Consider the following 12,049-nt stretch of genomic DNA (forward strand, 5'->3'; position numbering starts at 1 on the left):
ATTTCAGCATGAAGTACGCTAGGCAACTATAGAATGTTCACCCTATACCATTCAAAAAAGAATGTTCACCCTATACTGTAGGCTACTCTATTGATGGACGACTAGTCTGTTTCTCAGCAACCAACATTTACGCATTGAGTTGCTTGTCCCCACCATGACATATCTTTGAGATTCTCAAAATGATGTTTTCATAAAATGATACTTCCTCAGCATTTAAATAAAATGGGTTTATTGGCACTTTCTTTATATTTCCACTTTCTTAAGAATTTCCAGTCAAGAAATTCTTAAAACGGTTTTTGTCACTATGCTTGTAATGAAGGATGACATCTTAGTGGATTTGAGTGTAAGTAGATTACTTAAGTTAACCATCTTGTAATTTACATCTGTTTCTTTCTTTTTGATGCAATGATGGCTGAAAATGACCATGGGTGACTGTTCCCTGTCCTATAAGCTTCAACTCTTGATCATAAATGGATCAACACTTTTTCATTTACCAGGTTTCCCTGAATTCTTATCTCTTGCTCTATTGACCTTTCACATATTGCAATTAATTTAAAAGTTCCTTATGTCACAGTAAGATATAAAGGTTAGTTTTTATTAAGGTTGCAACATGGGTCGGGATTTACCTGACCCGCATTGACCCGACCCATAAATATCCTGGGTCGGGTTTAGAAATCATGGGTCTTGGGTTGGGTTAAGCTTTTGGAGTAACAGGTAGTTTCACTTGGTATCAGAGCAAACGCTTGGGTTCAAATCTCCTTGATAGCAAAATCCACATGCAATGGCCAAACCCAAAAGTGAGGCCACATGTGCCACATGTAGGCCAACCCAAAGATAGAGGGGCCACACGTGAGGGGGAGTGTTAAAGTATAAAAGAATAAATAACGCCTTCTCCAACAGCTTAAGCTTTTGGAGTAACTGGTATGTGAAACTTACCGGTTACTCCAAAAGCTTAAGTTGTTGGAGAAGGTTTTATTTAATCTTTTATACTTTAATACTCCCCCTCACGTCTGGTTCAATATCATCTTAGACATTAAGCTAACTATCATAAAATGGTGTATGACCAAAGGCAGTATTCCGTATTTACCTGGGGACCTCCTCCGGAATTGGCTTGCAGTATTTGCGGAAAAAAGGTCCGTTACCCGGTTATCTCCTACTTGGAATCCCCCACCGGAGGGCTCGTTTAAATTCAACTTCGATGGGAGCTCAAGGGGCAATCCGGGTAGGGCGGGTATTGGTGGTGTGATTCGAGACCATAATGGTGTTACTCGCATGACCTTCTCTGGGCCTATTGGTGCCTGTGATGTGAATGAGGCGGAGGTGTCAGCCCTCCCTTTTGGGCCACAGAAATATGTTGATCATGGGTTTGGGCCACTCATTGTCAAAGGGGACTCCTCCGATACTGTGGATTGGGCTATGACGAAGAGCTGTGGTCCATGGCGGCTTGTGTCTAAGATTGATGAGGTCAGGGATTTAGTCTCCACAATCCATCCGGTGCTGACTCATAGGCGGAGAACTACTAATGGCCTTCGCTTCTCCTGGGGACGCCCTGTCCCTCTGTATTGCTCTTGATTTTGCAATATAATTCGTTACCTCTTCAAAAAAAAAAGAAAAAAGAACCGACCCAAACTTGAGTCAGGTTGGGTTTAAAGAATACAAACGCAAAAAACGACCGGAGCCTTGTAACATAAATTTTTTTTCCCAGTTCTTCGTTGAAACATAAAAGATAAAGCCCTAATACTCCTCTCTTATTACACAACTCACCTGGCGTTTGACGCCCCTCAATTTCCTCCTTTAATCTCCTTCATTCATTCAAATCCCACAAAGTGAAAACCGTTAGGGGCCTGTTTGGTTGCCTCATATTCTGTATTTGGATTTGGAATTGAGTTTTGAATACAGAATGAATAGATCTGCCAACTCATGTTGGGAAGACAGAGAGGAAAGGGGGAACTTCCTATTGCCGGGAAGTGGTTGAGGAGCAAAGAGGGTGAAGGAAACTGCCAGATCTGTGGATTTCCAATTACTTATTTCCACAGTATATTTGGAAATTTGATTTTTTTTCACTCTTATTAACTAATTTGGAAATTCAAGGATTTGATCTGGACCCAAATCACAACACAAAAAGCAATGCAAATGTGAGAAATCCAAATCAAAATCTTCCCAGCATCCAAACGGGCCCTAGTTGTATCAAATATTAGGGGCGTCAATGGATCCAGACTGTCCGATGAATCGTCCGAATCCGAACATTAATGAACGGGATCTAAACATATGAATAGGATCCATGGGCATATTTCGGATCATCAAATCTGGGATCCAAAATTTTTTGAATTGTGTATGGGCACACCACAGATGCCCATTGGATAGTCACGATCCGAAATGGTTTACAAAAATACCCTCCAAATTTTGTTAATGCTAACCATTCTATGAAGGGTATTTTGCTCAAAATCTCTCTTATCACTTAATGAATCGGATGGGAATGGGATTTCACTCATTTCAGTCGTTTCATTTCATACTTTCACGAAGGAAAAGAGAGAGGGGTTTTGTTCTTTATGCATTATATTCTTTGATAATAGTTATACATTATATTTGTGTATGTAATTTTGATTAGTTTTATTGTTTGCAAGCATTATTACACACATAGATTAAACATAGATAAATTTTTAATTTAGTTGAAGAAAATGGATAGAGACACTAATAGTGGACTGCCATTCTATCTCCTTTTAAAAAAATTAATTGTTTACTTAGCTTAGAGGAACATAATAGGACACTCCGATGGACGGTCCGAATTAAAATGGATCGTGATCATGACGTGGAAGGTAGGATCTGAAGAACAATCCGACTCCGACCAGACCGATAAGGAATTTGAATGGATCGTGACTGTAACATGGGTGGATCCAACCCGAAGTGGATCCTTTGACACCCCTATCAAATATCTCTTCACAAGAGAAGCATTTCCAAATCCGAAGCTGTTATTTGAATCTTTGCTTACGCTATTGCTTAATGGCACATCATTCATGTTAGGTATTTTCAAGGTAAAATGAGTGTTGGTGAAAAAACCGACTCAACCTAACCACAGGAGAAACTATCCCAGGTAGGGTCAGTTTTATGAATCTTTGGTTTTCCCATAAAAAAACTCAACCGACCCGGTGTAGTTTCTCTGGTAGGGTAGGGTCTTTGGAAACCCGACCCCCTCTACCCGATTTGCCATAATTTTTTTTATGACAGAGACTTCTCTATAGTTGTTTTACTCTTTTAAATGTTTTGTGCTTGTATTTCTTCTTCATTATGGAAGGTATTAAGTTGCTATTTGTGAAAGCTTTTTTTTAATGGTATCAAGAAAGCTATTATTGCCTACTGATTGGCACTTGAGCACAAAGTAATAGTTGTAGAGTTAGTCTACAAACTTAGCCAACGAGCTCAGCATTATGTGTCACTTTGTTTAGAACTAGTTCTATGCATTTTTGTCTTTGCTTGAGACTAGATAAACTGTAGACATGGGAAGAAATCTGTGTAGTTCGAGGATTACATTTTTGGTTAATTTGCTAGTGAAAGATTTTGATTGATTTGTTTAAAAAATTGAAGGTCAGGGCTTCACTGGTTTATTTATTGAAGACCGGTGTTAAATTTTCTGATTGAAGTTTGTTTACATCAGAGATGAATGTTGGGACTCCTTCTATATTACTTCAAAAATTGAAGTCCAGGGCTTTGCCTGTCCATATTTAGTTAAGTTCCAAATGAAAGTTACTTTCGACCGATGCCCCATTCTTGCTGTAGACCTAAGTTCAATGTTACTGGTAGCCCTTTTGGTAGTGTTCTTGAATGCTTCTCACATTGAAGTCATTTATTGCCTTAAACTATGTTTAAAAAAGTGAAGAACCCATTGTTTTCGTCACAGAACGGTCCAAAGAATGAGTGCTGAAAAATCAACGATGATTGCGTAATATGATGAGTGCATAGAAAAATAGATCTCTGTCGTAAAACTTTAAAAAAGACGTATCCTAGCAATATGTGCTTTGGATTGTTAAGCGCCAAGTTACTTTAATAAATTACATTTCTCATTCCTTTCTTAGCATCTGTTAGATATATCCATTTGATTTGTGGTAGAAACATAACTCAAATATTTATGTTGGAAACACCACTTCATTTCATAACTTAGTCTTTTGTACTTGTTTGTGTCTTGGCTGGTGTTTTATCTTGATTTGATTCCAGAGTCTGTGGCTCTGAGCATCTGTTAGATATCTATTATAATTTCAAAAAAAGAATACATCATACTCTCTTCCTGTGTTATTTTTTTTTAAGTTTTATAATTAGTTACATTTACTCACAAACCCTATATGTAACAGAAGCTATTCAAAAAGTTGCTGCTGCCTACGATTGAAAAATTGTTGAAGGTGTCCACAGCCATCAGCTTAAACAGTTTGTTATTGATGGGAACAAGGTCATACTGAGCGTAACCAACCCCGAGACCAAAGTTGATGATGTAGAATTCGAGGAGAATGAAGTCTATGCCATTGATATAGTTACCAGCACAGGCGAAGGCAAGGTGAGGACAAATTCCTTAACCGATATTTCCTCAATTGAAACTGTCAAATTCCATGTTGGAGTCTATTGCTGTGGAATTTCAACTGCTACATGCTTTAAAATGCAGCCTAAGCTGTTGGATGAGAGGCAGACAACCATCTATAGAAGAGCCGTCGACAAAAATTATCACTTGAAAATGATGTCATCAAGGTTCATCTTCAGTGAAATAAGTCAGAAATTTCCGATTATGCCATTTACCGCAAGGTTTGTCAGCTCCTTACCATTTTTATTTGAGTAAATATTTAAGTGTCTTAATAATTCTTGAAAATTTCTCGACAATAATAATCTTGTGTGTTTTTTAACAGGGCGCTGGAAGAGAAGCGTGCCCAGCTGGGACTAGTTGAATGTATGAATCACGATCTCTAGCAACCATATCCAGTTCTGCATGAAAAGCCCGGTAAGTGTTCAGTTCACTTCGAGTCCGATGCTTTATTTGTTTATTGGTCTGTTAAACAATGTTTTTTATGCTCCGTTAAATGAAAATTGTATTTTAGGCCCTGTTTGGATTGCAAGAAAAACATTTCTGATGGAATTTTTTTCTTCTTTTCATGATTTATAGGGAAATGATGTGATTATAGTTAATTTAGAGGGATATTATCATAAATTGAAGGTTCCTCTAAAAAAAATTGAATAGGTTTGGTTCAAGTTATCGTTTTTTATTAGGAGTTCAACGCGAGTCTCTTGACCTCTTCAATTTTCTGCCTCCGTGAGGATCTCATTCTGTATTTTCTCCCTTCTCCAAACTAATAAACTTCTTTATCATTCAAAGAAAAAGTTATCGTTTTTTTTACATGTAAAAAAGGTGACAAAATTTACCATTAAAAAAAAGTGACAAAATTTTGAAATATTTTTCATTTTCAAAATTTTCCCAAAAATTCCTGCAATCCAAAGAGGGATGTAGCTTTCCGTGTTATATGCGTGAATGTCTGGAAATTTATGTGTATCATCAGTTGAATATGTCTACAAAGTGGCATCTAGTATGTGCTGGTGTTGTAAACCACGTGGAGTGACATTTAGCCATTTGAATTTTGTTTTGGAAGTGGGCGGGTTTTAATTAACTTGTAGTCTGGTGATTACAGGAGACCTTGTTGCTCATATAAAGTTCACAGTTTGGTGAATGCCGAACGGATCAGACAGGATCACATCCTATGCTTTGCAGGAGTTGCAGCCTACAAAGGCGATCGATGATGACCCTGAAATCAAGGCTTGGTTAGCTCTGGGCACAAAGACGAAGAAGAAAGGCGGGGAAAGAAGAAAAAAGGTGTGCACCCTTTACTTTCTGTTTGCCTGCCATAAAAACTTTTATTGTATTTACTGGTAAGATTATCCTGTAGATCTCATCGGTGCATTTGACCCCCATTGCAGGTAAGAAAGGCGATGTGAGAGACGAGTCCGCTGAAGCCGAACCCATGGACAGTGCAGCATCAAATGGCACTGTTCAAGAATGAGATTATCCCAATTATGGTTTGGGTTTAGGGATGGGGGGCTTTACATTAAAACTGAGATTTTGCCCAGAGTCTGATGCAGGTTTTCCCTGTTTTTATATGTTAATTTTCATTCTGTGATGGGTTCCCCAGAGGAGAATGCAGCTTTTATATTTTGAACGGGAATACAATTGCAGCTGTAGATTTGAGGCAAAGTTGGAATTGATAAACAACTAAATAATAATAATAAAACATGGGCATATTTAAAGGTGATTACTTCACTCCTTCCAGATTGTTTGCTTGGTTCTTTTTTTTTTTAATCAGGAGACTGAATAGTGGTTTAGGATATTCCATCAAGATCAAGCAGAAGGCAGTGTGTAAACTACTGGTTCATCTAGATTAATTATGTCAATTGCTATATAGTGCGAGGTCAGTGTTTGAAGGAACAATGACCCTAGTTTTTCATCCATAGATATTCATGTGGTGCATTCTGCTGCATTAATTAACATGCTTCCTAGTTCCTACTGGGTGGGTTTTAGTGGGTGACACAAACAATCTCCTCAATGGCATCTCAACCTCAGTTCGAGCCGCATGATCTGCATCATTATTAGCTGAACAGAGGATGTGTGCAAAGGACATCGCATTCCCCTCCACCATATCCACAATCTCCTCCATAGCATCAAAAAATATCCAATGATACCCTGACTCTAAATTCACCCAATATATGAAGTGAGCAAGTGCCCTTACACTACTAGGGAATTAAGGAGGGAGGAATCCATAACCCAACTCCTTCTCAAGAGAGCTAGGACATCTGCATCTTTAGAATCCGTCATACCTATCAGAACCGAACAGGCCCATCTGATAATGCTCTCATCATTATGAATAAGTCCACCACTACCAGCAAAGCTCGGTCACCACAGAAGATAAAATCATTTGCTAGATACTACGCTCCCTTTGTTGTTTCCCTTGTAGACACTTCTATTTCTCTCCTTCCAAACCAGCCATGAGGACCCAAGCCTCCACCATATCATCTATATCAATTGAAATGTCCGTGGAAGTTGTGGTAACCAATGAGCAATGGGAAATATAGACCATGAGTTCACAGCTCATGGAAGGTTCAGGTTCATATAATAATATTTACATGATTTAATGCCACAATTCCATTTGAATGTTATCAAGTTTTCACAATACAAATGAAACTCTATTTCATTGATACATGCTTTGGCCACCTAAACATCTCTTAGGAATGAATGCACCCACTATCACCCTGATAATATCTAGAAAAAGAAGTAATAGCTTAGCCGCAAAACAGAGTTTCTTCACCACATTCCCTAGGGATAAATGACTGTTGTTTTGATTCAGCCCCGCCCTTCAACCTTGATTTGCATAATACCCAGCCCTGAGAAGCATGAGGAAGGAAAATCTTTTGTAGTGGGTTTTAAATCTCTTAAATCTTGACCGTAGATGTAATCCTGTGGCTGATTCTAATCTCATATGCATTATAGAAGCTTCTTCCACTTGCGAATTCCATACACTCACTTCTCGCACTGATTCTAATCCTGAAATCAAAACCACATCTTTTTTCTCAGATGCCTCTATCAATGCTTCAACATATTCATACGGAAGGATCTTTCTTGGTACAATTCTTTTAATTTTTCTTAAAATTATGGATATTTTGTTGTGAAAAACCTCAAATAGCAATTTGTGATTTCAATGGCAAAGCAAAATGAAAGAACAAACACAAGCAATCACACAAAGACACAAAGATTTATGTAGTTCGGCAAAGCCTACTCCATGGCAGAGTCGAAAGAAAAACCCACTAGAAGATTAAGAGATTACAAGGGATGATCAGTGTCTCGCACCAAAATAGCCCAAGAAACCCTAGCATACCCTTTTCCACTTCTTTTGAGCTCTAAAACCCTCTTTGAAAGACAAGACTCGAAAATAGCCCAAAAAAGTAAAAACCCCCTTTTATAACGCAGGCCCAAACTTGCTTTTAACGGCCCTTATAAACGGGCCAATATTTTGGACCCAACCGGGTTTAATTCAAGACACCCAACTCAACAGATTTTAATAATACCAATGTAATGGTGTAGAATATTTAAATAGAGAGTGAGATCGTACCTATGCCTGGATGACGATTAACGGATGACAATGTGGGGGACGTGTTGTATCTTGGGCCAATCTTGGCCGCCTTCTCTACATTGTTCCTCCAGTTTATGACAATATAAAATCTCCAACTTTTCAAGTGTGGTGGGGAGGCCATAATCATTATTCTCATCATCAGGAAACAGGGAATAGAGTTGATCGCAGTTTGAGATTCTCAATTCTTTGAGACAGGTGAGATTTTCCAGTTGAGTGGGCATGAACTTGAGATTAGAACAGAAAGAGATTTCTAGTGTTTTGAGTGTGATGGGAAGCCCCCCTCTCCATTTGGCCCCTTCTCCATTTGCCAAGGACTCTAGGTTGCGACAGCTATAGATCTCCAAATGTTGGAGAGAGGGTAGATCTTGCAACCAGTCTTCCGTGGACCAACACTTCAAATCATCACACTGGCTTATTTGTAACCTCTGAAGAGTGGTTAGGGGTTTCAACAACCCATGTGGTAGTGATCTTAGGCTTTCAAATCCTCTAATAGTCAATATGGAAAGAGAGGTGAGGTTAGGCACTGACGAGCATAATAGCTTCTCACCACACCACTCTAGTTCTAATTGAAAAAGAGATGGGAGCATCGGGAGGGCCCTCAATTTTTCACATTCACTTATACGCAGCATTGTGAGGGCAGGAAGAAGGTTGGCTTCGGGAAATGCCTCGAGCTTGGGGCAATTCTTTAAGGTAAGCTCACGAAGATAGGGAAGATGGCTATCAGGAGGCAAGAGGCGTTTGCATTTTCTACAATACTCAAAGGCAATGCTTGTTAAATTAAAGAGATGCCCTATCCAACTTGGGAAGCTGACACCACCATACAAATTTATGAGTAATTTTTTGAGGTTTGCATGGGGTTGGAGGCCTTCCAAGACCGTCTCGTCATTAACCATTCCATCTTCTGAATTATCATATCGATTCCATTCCATCACTAACTCATCAAGGTATTTTTTATCTTTTAAATTGGCTTCTTTTGCCGCCTCTATGTTTTGCACATTCTTGAGACCCGAAATGCGAATTCCTCCTTTGATGTTCCTCATGTTCTTCAACTCTCCAATCTGACATCCACTCTCTTTGCACACTTTGAATGCCGGCAATGTTTGGAGAGAAGTTAATTTTCCAATTCCTGGAAAACAAATCGAATGCATCAACTGCCAACCACTCGGGCTCGAATCTACATCAATATGTCGTAGATTAACTAGATTCGTGATACCTTTGGGTAACCCATTAAGATTAAAGCAAAATTTCAAATATAGCATTTGGAGATTACAAAGACTGGTTATTGATTCAGGTAGCCTATCTATCTTCGTGCCAGAGAGGTCAAGGTAGCGTAGATATTTTAAATGGCCAATCGAATCGGGTAAGCCTTCAAGATCCTGGCATTGTTTCAGACTTAGGGCTTGCAAATTACACAGACTACTTACTGATTCAGGAGCCCATCTATCTTCGTGAGAGAGAGGTCAAGGTAGCGTAGATGTTTCAAATGGCCAATCGAATCTGGCAACTTGTAGATTTTTGACCAACTCAAATCCAATATACACAAGCATCTCAACTCCATGACTGCATCATTAAGAATCAGCTTGTCAATGGAAGCTAGATCTATCAATAGTAAAGTGCGCAATCTCTTAAATTTGTTCAAGGCCTCCAAAGACATTGAACCTTCTTTGTCGCCAATCCTTGAAAAATGACGCGCCATTTCAGGGATGGTTCGTGACGTACCATCTTCCATTCTAAAATATTCATCACCTGAGATAGATTCTGCTAGATCATGCATGAGATCATTCATCACGTAAAATGAAGTCCCAGACAATTGAGTATAATATTGAAAGAAAGACTTTAGCAATAAATCATCAAATATCTCCCCACCTATATCTTTGGGTTGAATGAAGCCCGCAGCCATCCATTGCCGGACCAGCACATCCTTCCGAAGCCAACAATCTTTAGGAAATATGGCACAATAGGCAAAACACTGCTTTTGATTAGTTGGTAGGTGGTGATAGCTCAATCTCAAAGCTGGCAAAATTTTATTTTCATCATCCTACCATATTTCGCTTGTCAAAATTCTTTCCCACTCGCTCACATTCCTTTTAGAAGACAAAATCCCCCCCAATGTCTTTACTGCCAAAGGCAGGCGTTTGCATTTCTTCATGATTTGCCTACCAATTTCCTCCAATTTGGCATGGGCATTTGAAATTCCTGCACTCCGAGTAAACAATTCCCAACAATCATTATTTGATAAACCCTTTAACTGTTGCAAAGGAATTGCGCCCATCATTCTTGCAACCCCTTCATCTCGTGTAGTTACAATAATTTTACTTCCTTTTGCTCCAACTCCAAAAGGAGCTCGTAGACTGTCCCAGCTATGAATTTGATTTTCACCCCACACGTCATCGAGAACAATTAAAAATTTCTGACCGTTGAGTTTCTCTTCGAGGTGATGTTGCGCGGCATCCAGGTATGAGAGATCACACTTGCTTCCACTTGCAGATTCAACAAGTGCCTTTGTTATTCTCAATACATTAAAATCTTCAGACACACAAGCCCAGGCTCTAGCCCAAAATGCGTCTTTACCCTCTCATTGTTGTAGACGAATTGAGCAAGAGTAGTCTTCCCAAGCCCACCCATGCCAACTATTGGAAGAACAGACAATTCATCATCATCTGATCCCAACAATTGTATTATTTTCTCTTTCTCGACTTGTCTACCAATAACATCAGATTCATTTACCAAAGAGCTAGTTTCTCTTTGGAGAGGCCTCCCTCCATCTCTCTTTTCCAGATTGAGGTATCGTCCTTCATTTGCTATCACATCAAACCTCTCTCTAATCTCCCTTATCTTACGTGCTATGCCACGTTTGTATAGAACTGGATTATTAGAACTGAAAAAGGAGGAGATGGAGTGGACTACCTTCTGTCTCTTGCTTGTTTGAACTTGGCACATCAACGCAAGTCCCAACATCGTCCAATAAGTCATCAGCATCGTAAGCGATATTCTTGAGCTTTCCAAGCCATTTTCGAACAGCCTTAGAACTAACTTGCTTTTCCTCAGCATCTTCAACCACGCCTTCAATAATTGTCACTGTGCTCTCTAACTTGTCCAGCTCCTCCCCAAAACCCCATATTGATTTAATGTCTTGTAATGCCGATTCCTTCAAATTGCCAAAGATGGCATCTATAAGATGGGATACAAACATTTGTCCTATTTCTACCATACCTTCTCCTCTTGAAAAGAAGACAACCCCAAGATGTTTCTATCTATAGTGCAGGTAGAGAAAATAGCAGGAGCTTCAGGACCTGCTGTTGCAACAACAAATAATGAAGCAAGCACTATAGAGGCAAGAGGTATCAGCTCAACTTCTTGCAATGAAGTAATGGAGAGAGAGGGATGATTTAGCTTTTGTTTGATTATTGAATTTCAAAGAGTTGTTGAAACTTCTTAAATTATGTCTATCTATTAGGGACTTTCACATAAGGGCATTTTGTGACTGGCTCTTACATGAAAACAGAACCTTACATGAATTAAATGAAGTTGTTTAGTAGATTAGTAGTTTAAATTAGACGGATTAGTTGGCCTGCTGACGACACACCAAATAAGACAAAATCTCGTGAAAATTGAGCCTGTGTGGCTGCTCTCTCATGCAACAGCCAGCCGCGAAATGCCCTTCTGCTAAAGTCCCTAGAAAATCTCTTGTAACAAATATTCTTGTAAAAAACAAGGTCTCCCAATTCATTCGAGAGATTTATAACAAACACAATTTCTACTATTTTATTATCGTCATTTTGGCTGCTTCTTAATTCAATCGCAAGTCTTTCTATCTTTTCGTTTTTTTTTTCTGTTTCGAGTGTAATGATTTTAGCTATCTAGCAGCCAGGATTTTGTTTTTTCATGATAAAATAGTG

At 39.0% G+C, this 12,049-nt stretch overlaps 1 protein-coding gene and 1 pseudogene across 1 annotated transcript; one reads left to right on the forward strand and one right to left on the reverse strand.

Annotated features, from left to right (window-relative positions):
• Window positions 1–1,059: 1,059 nt before the first annotated feature.
• LOC143879066 (uncharacterized) lies at window positions 1,060–6,278 on the forward strand (annotated as a pseudogene).
• An 807-nt stretch (window positions 6,279–7,085) lies between these two features.
• On the reverse strand, window positions 7,086–11,361 carry LOC143879067 (putative disease resistance protein RGA3). Its single transcript, XM_077381261.1, has 6 exons — window positions 11,058–11,361; window positions 10,722–11,014; window positions 10,231–10,650; window positions 9,675–10,071; window positions 8,130–9,363; window positions 7,086–7,564 (listed from the first exon to the last, which is right to left on the reverse strand). Exons 1-5 carry the CDS (start codon window positions 11,359–11,361, stop codon window positions 8,147–8,149), a joined length of 2,631 nt encoding a protein of 876 aa, XP_077237376.1. The 3' UTR covers window positions 7,086–7,564; window positions 8,130–8,146.
• Window positions 11,362–12,049: the final 688 nt, after the last annotated feature.

The sequence above is a fragment of the Tasmannia lanceolata genome, unplaced genomic scaffold, assembly GCF_043159265.1.
Source record: "Tasmannia lanceolata isolate RefF3 unplaced genomic scaffold, GAP_Taslan_0.1 ptg000006l, whole genome shotgun sequence".
Classification (NCBI taxonomy): Eukaryota; Viridiplantae; Streptophyta; class Magnoliopsida; order Canellales; family Winteraceae; genus Tasmannia; species Tasmannia lanceolata.

Excerpts from the sequence above, each read along its gene's own strand:
- LOC143879067 (XM_077381261.1), bottom strand. The coding sequence starts at position 11,361 with ATGGTAGAAATAGGACAAATGTTTGTATCCCATCTTATAGATGCCATC. Across the intron at positions 11,015-11,057 it reads AAACAAGCAAGAGACAGAAG|TTCTATACAAACGTGGCATA; the intron begins GTAGTCCACTCC and ends CTAATAATCCAG. Across the intron at positions 10,651-10,721 it reads TCGTCTACAACAATGAGAGG|GCACTTGTTGAATCTGCAAG; the intron begins GTAAAGACGCAT and ends AGAATAACAAAG.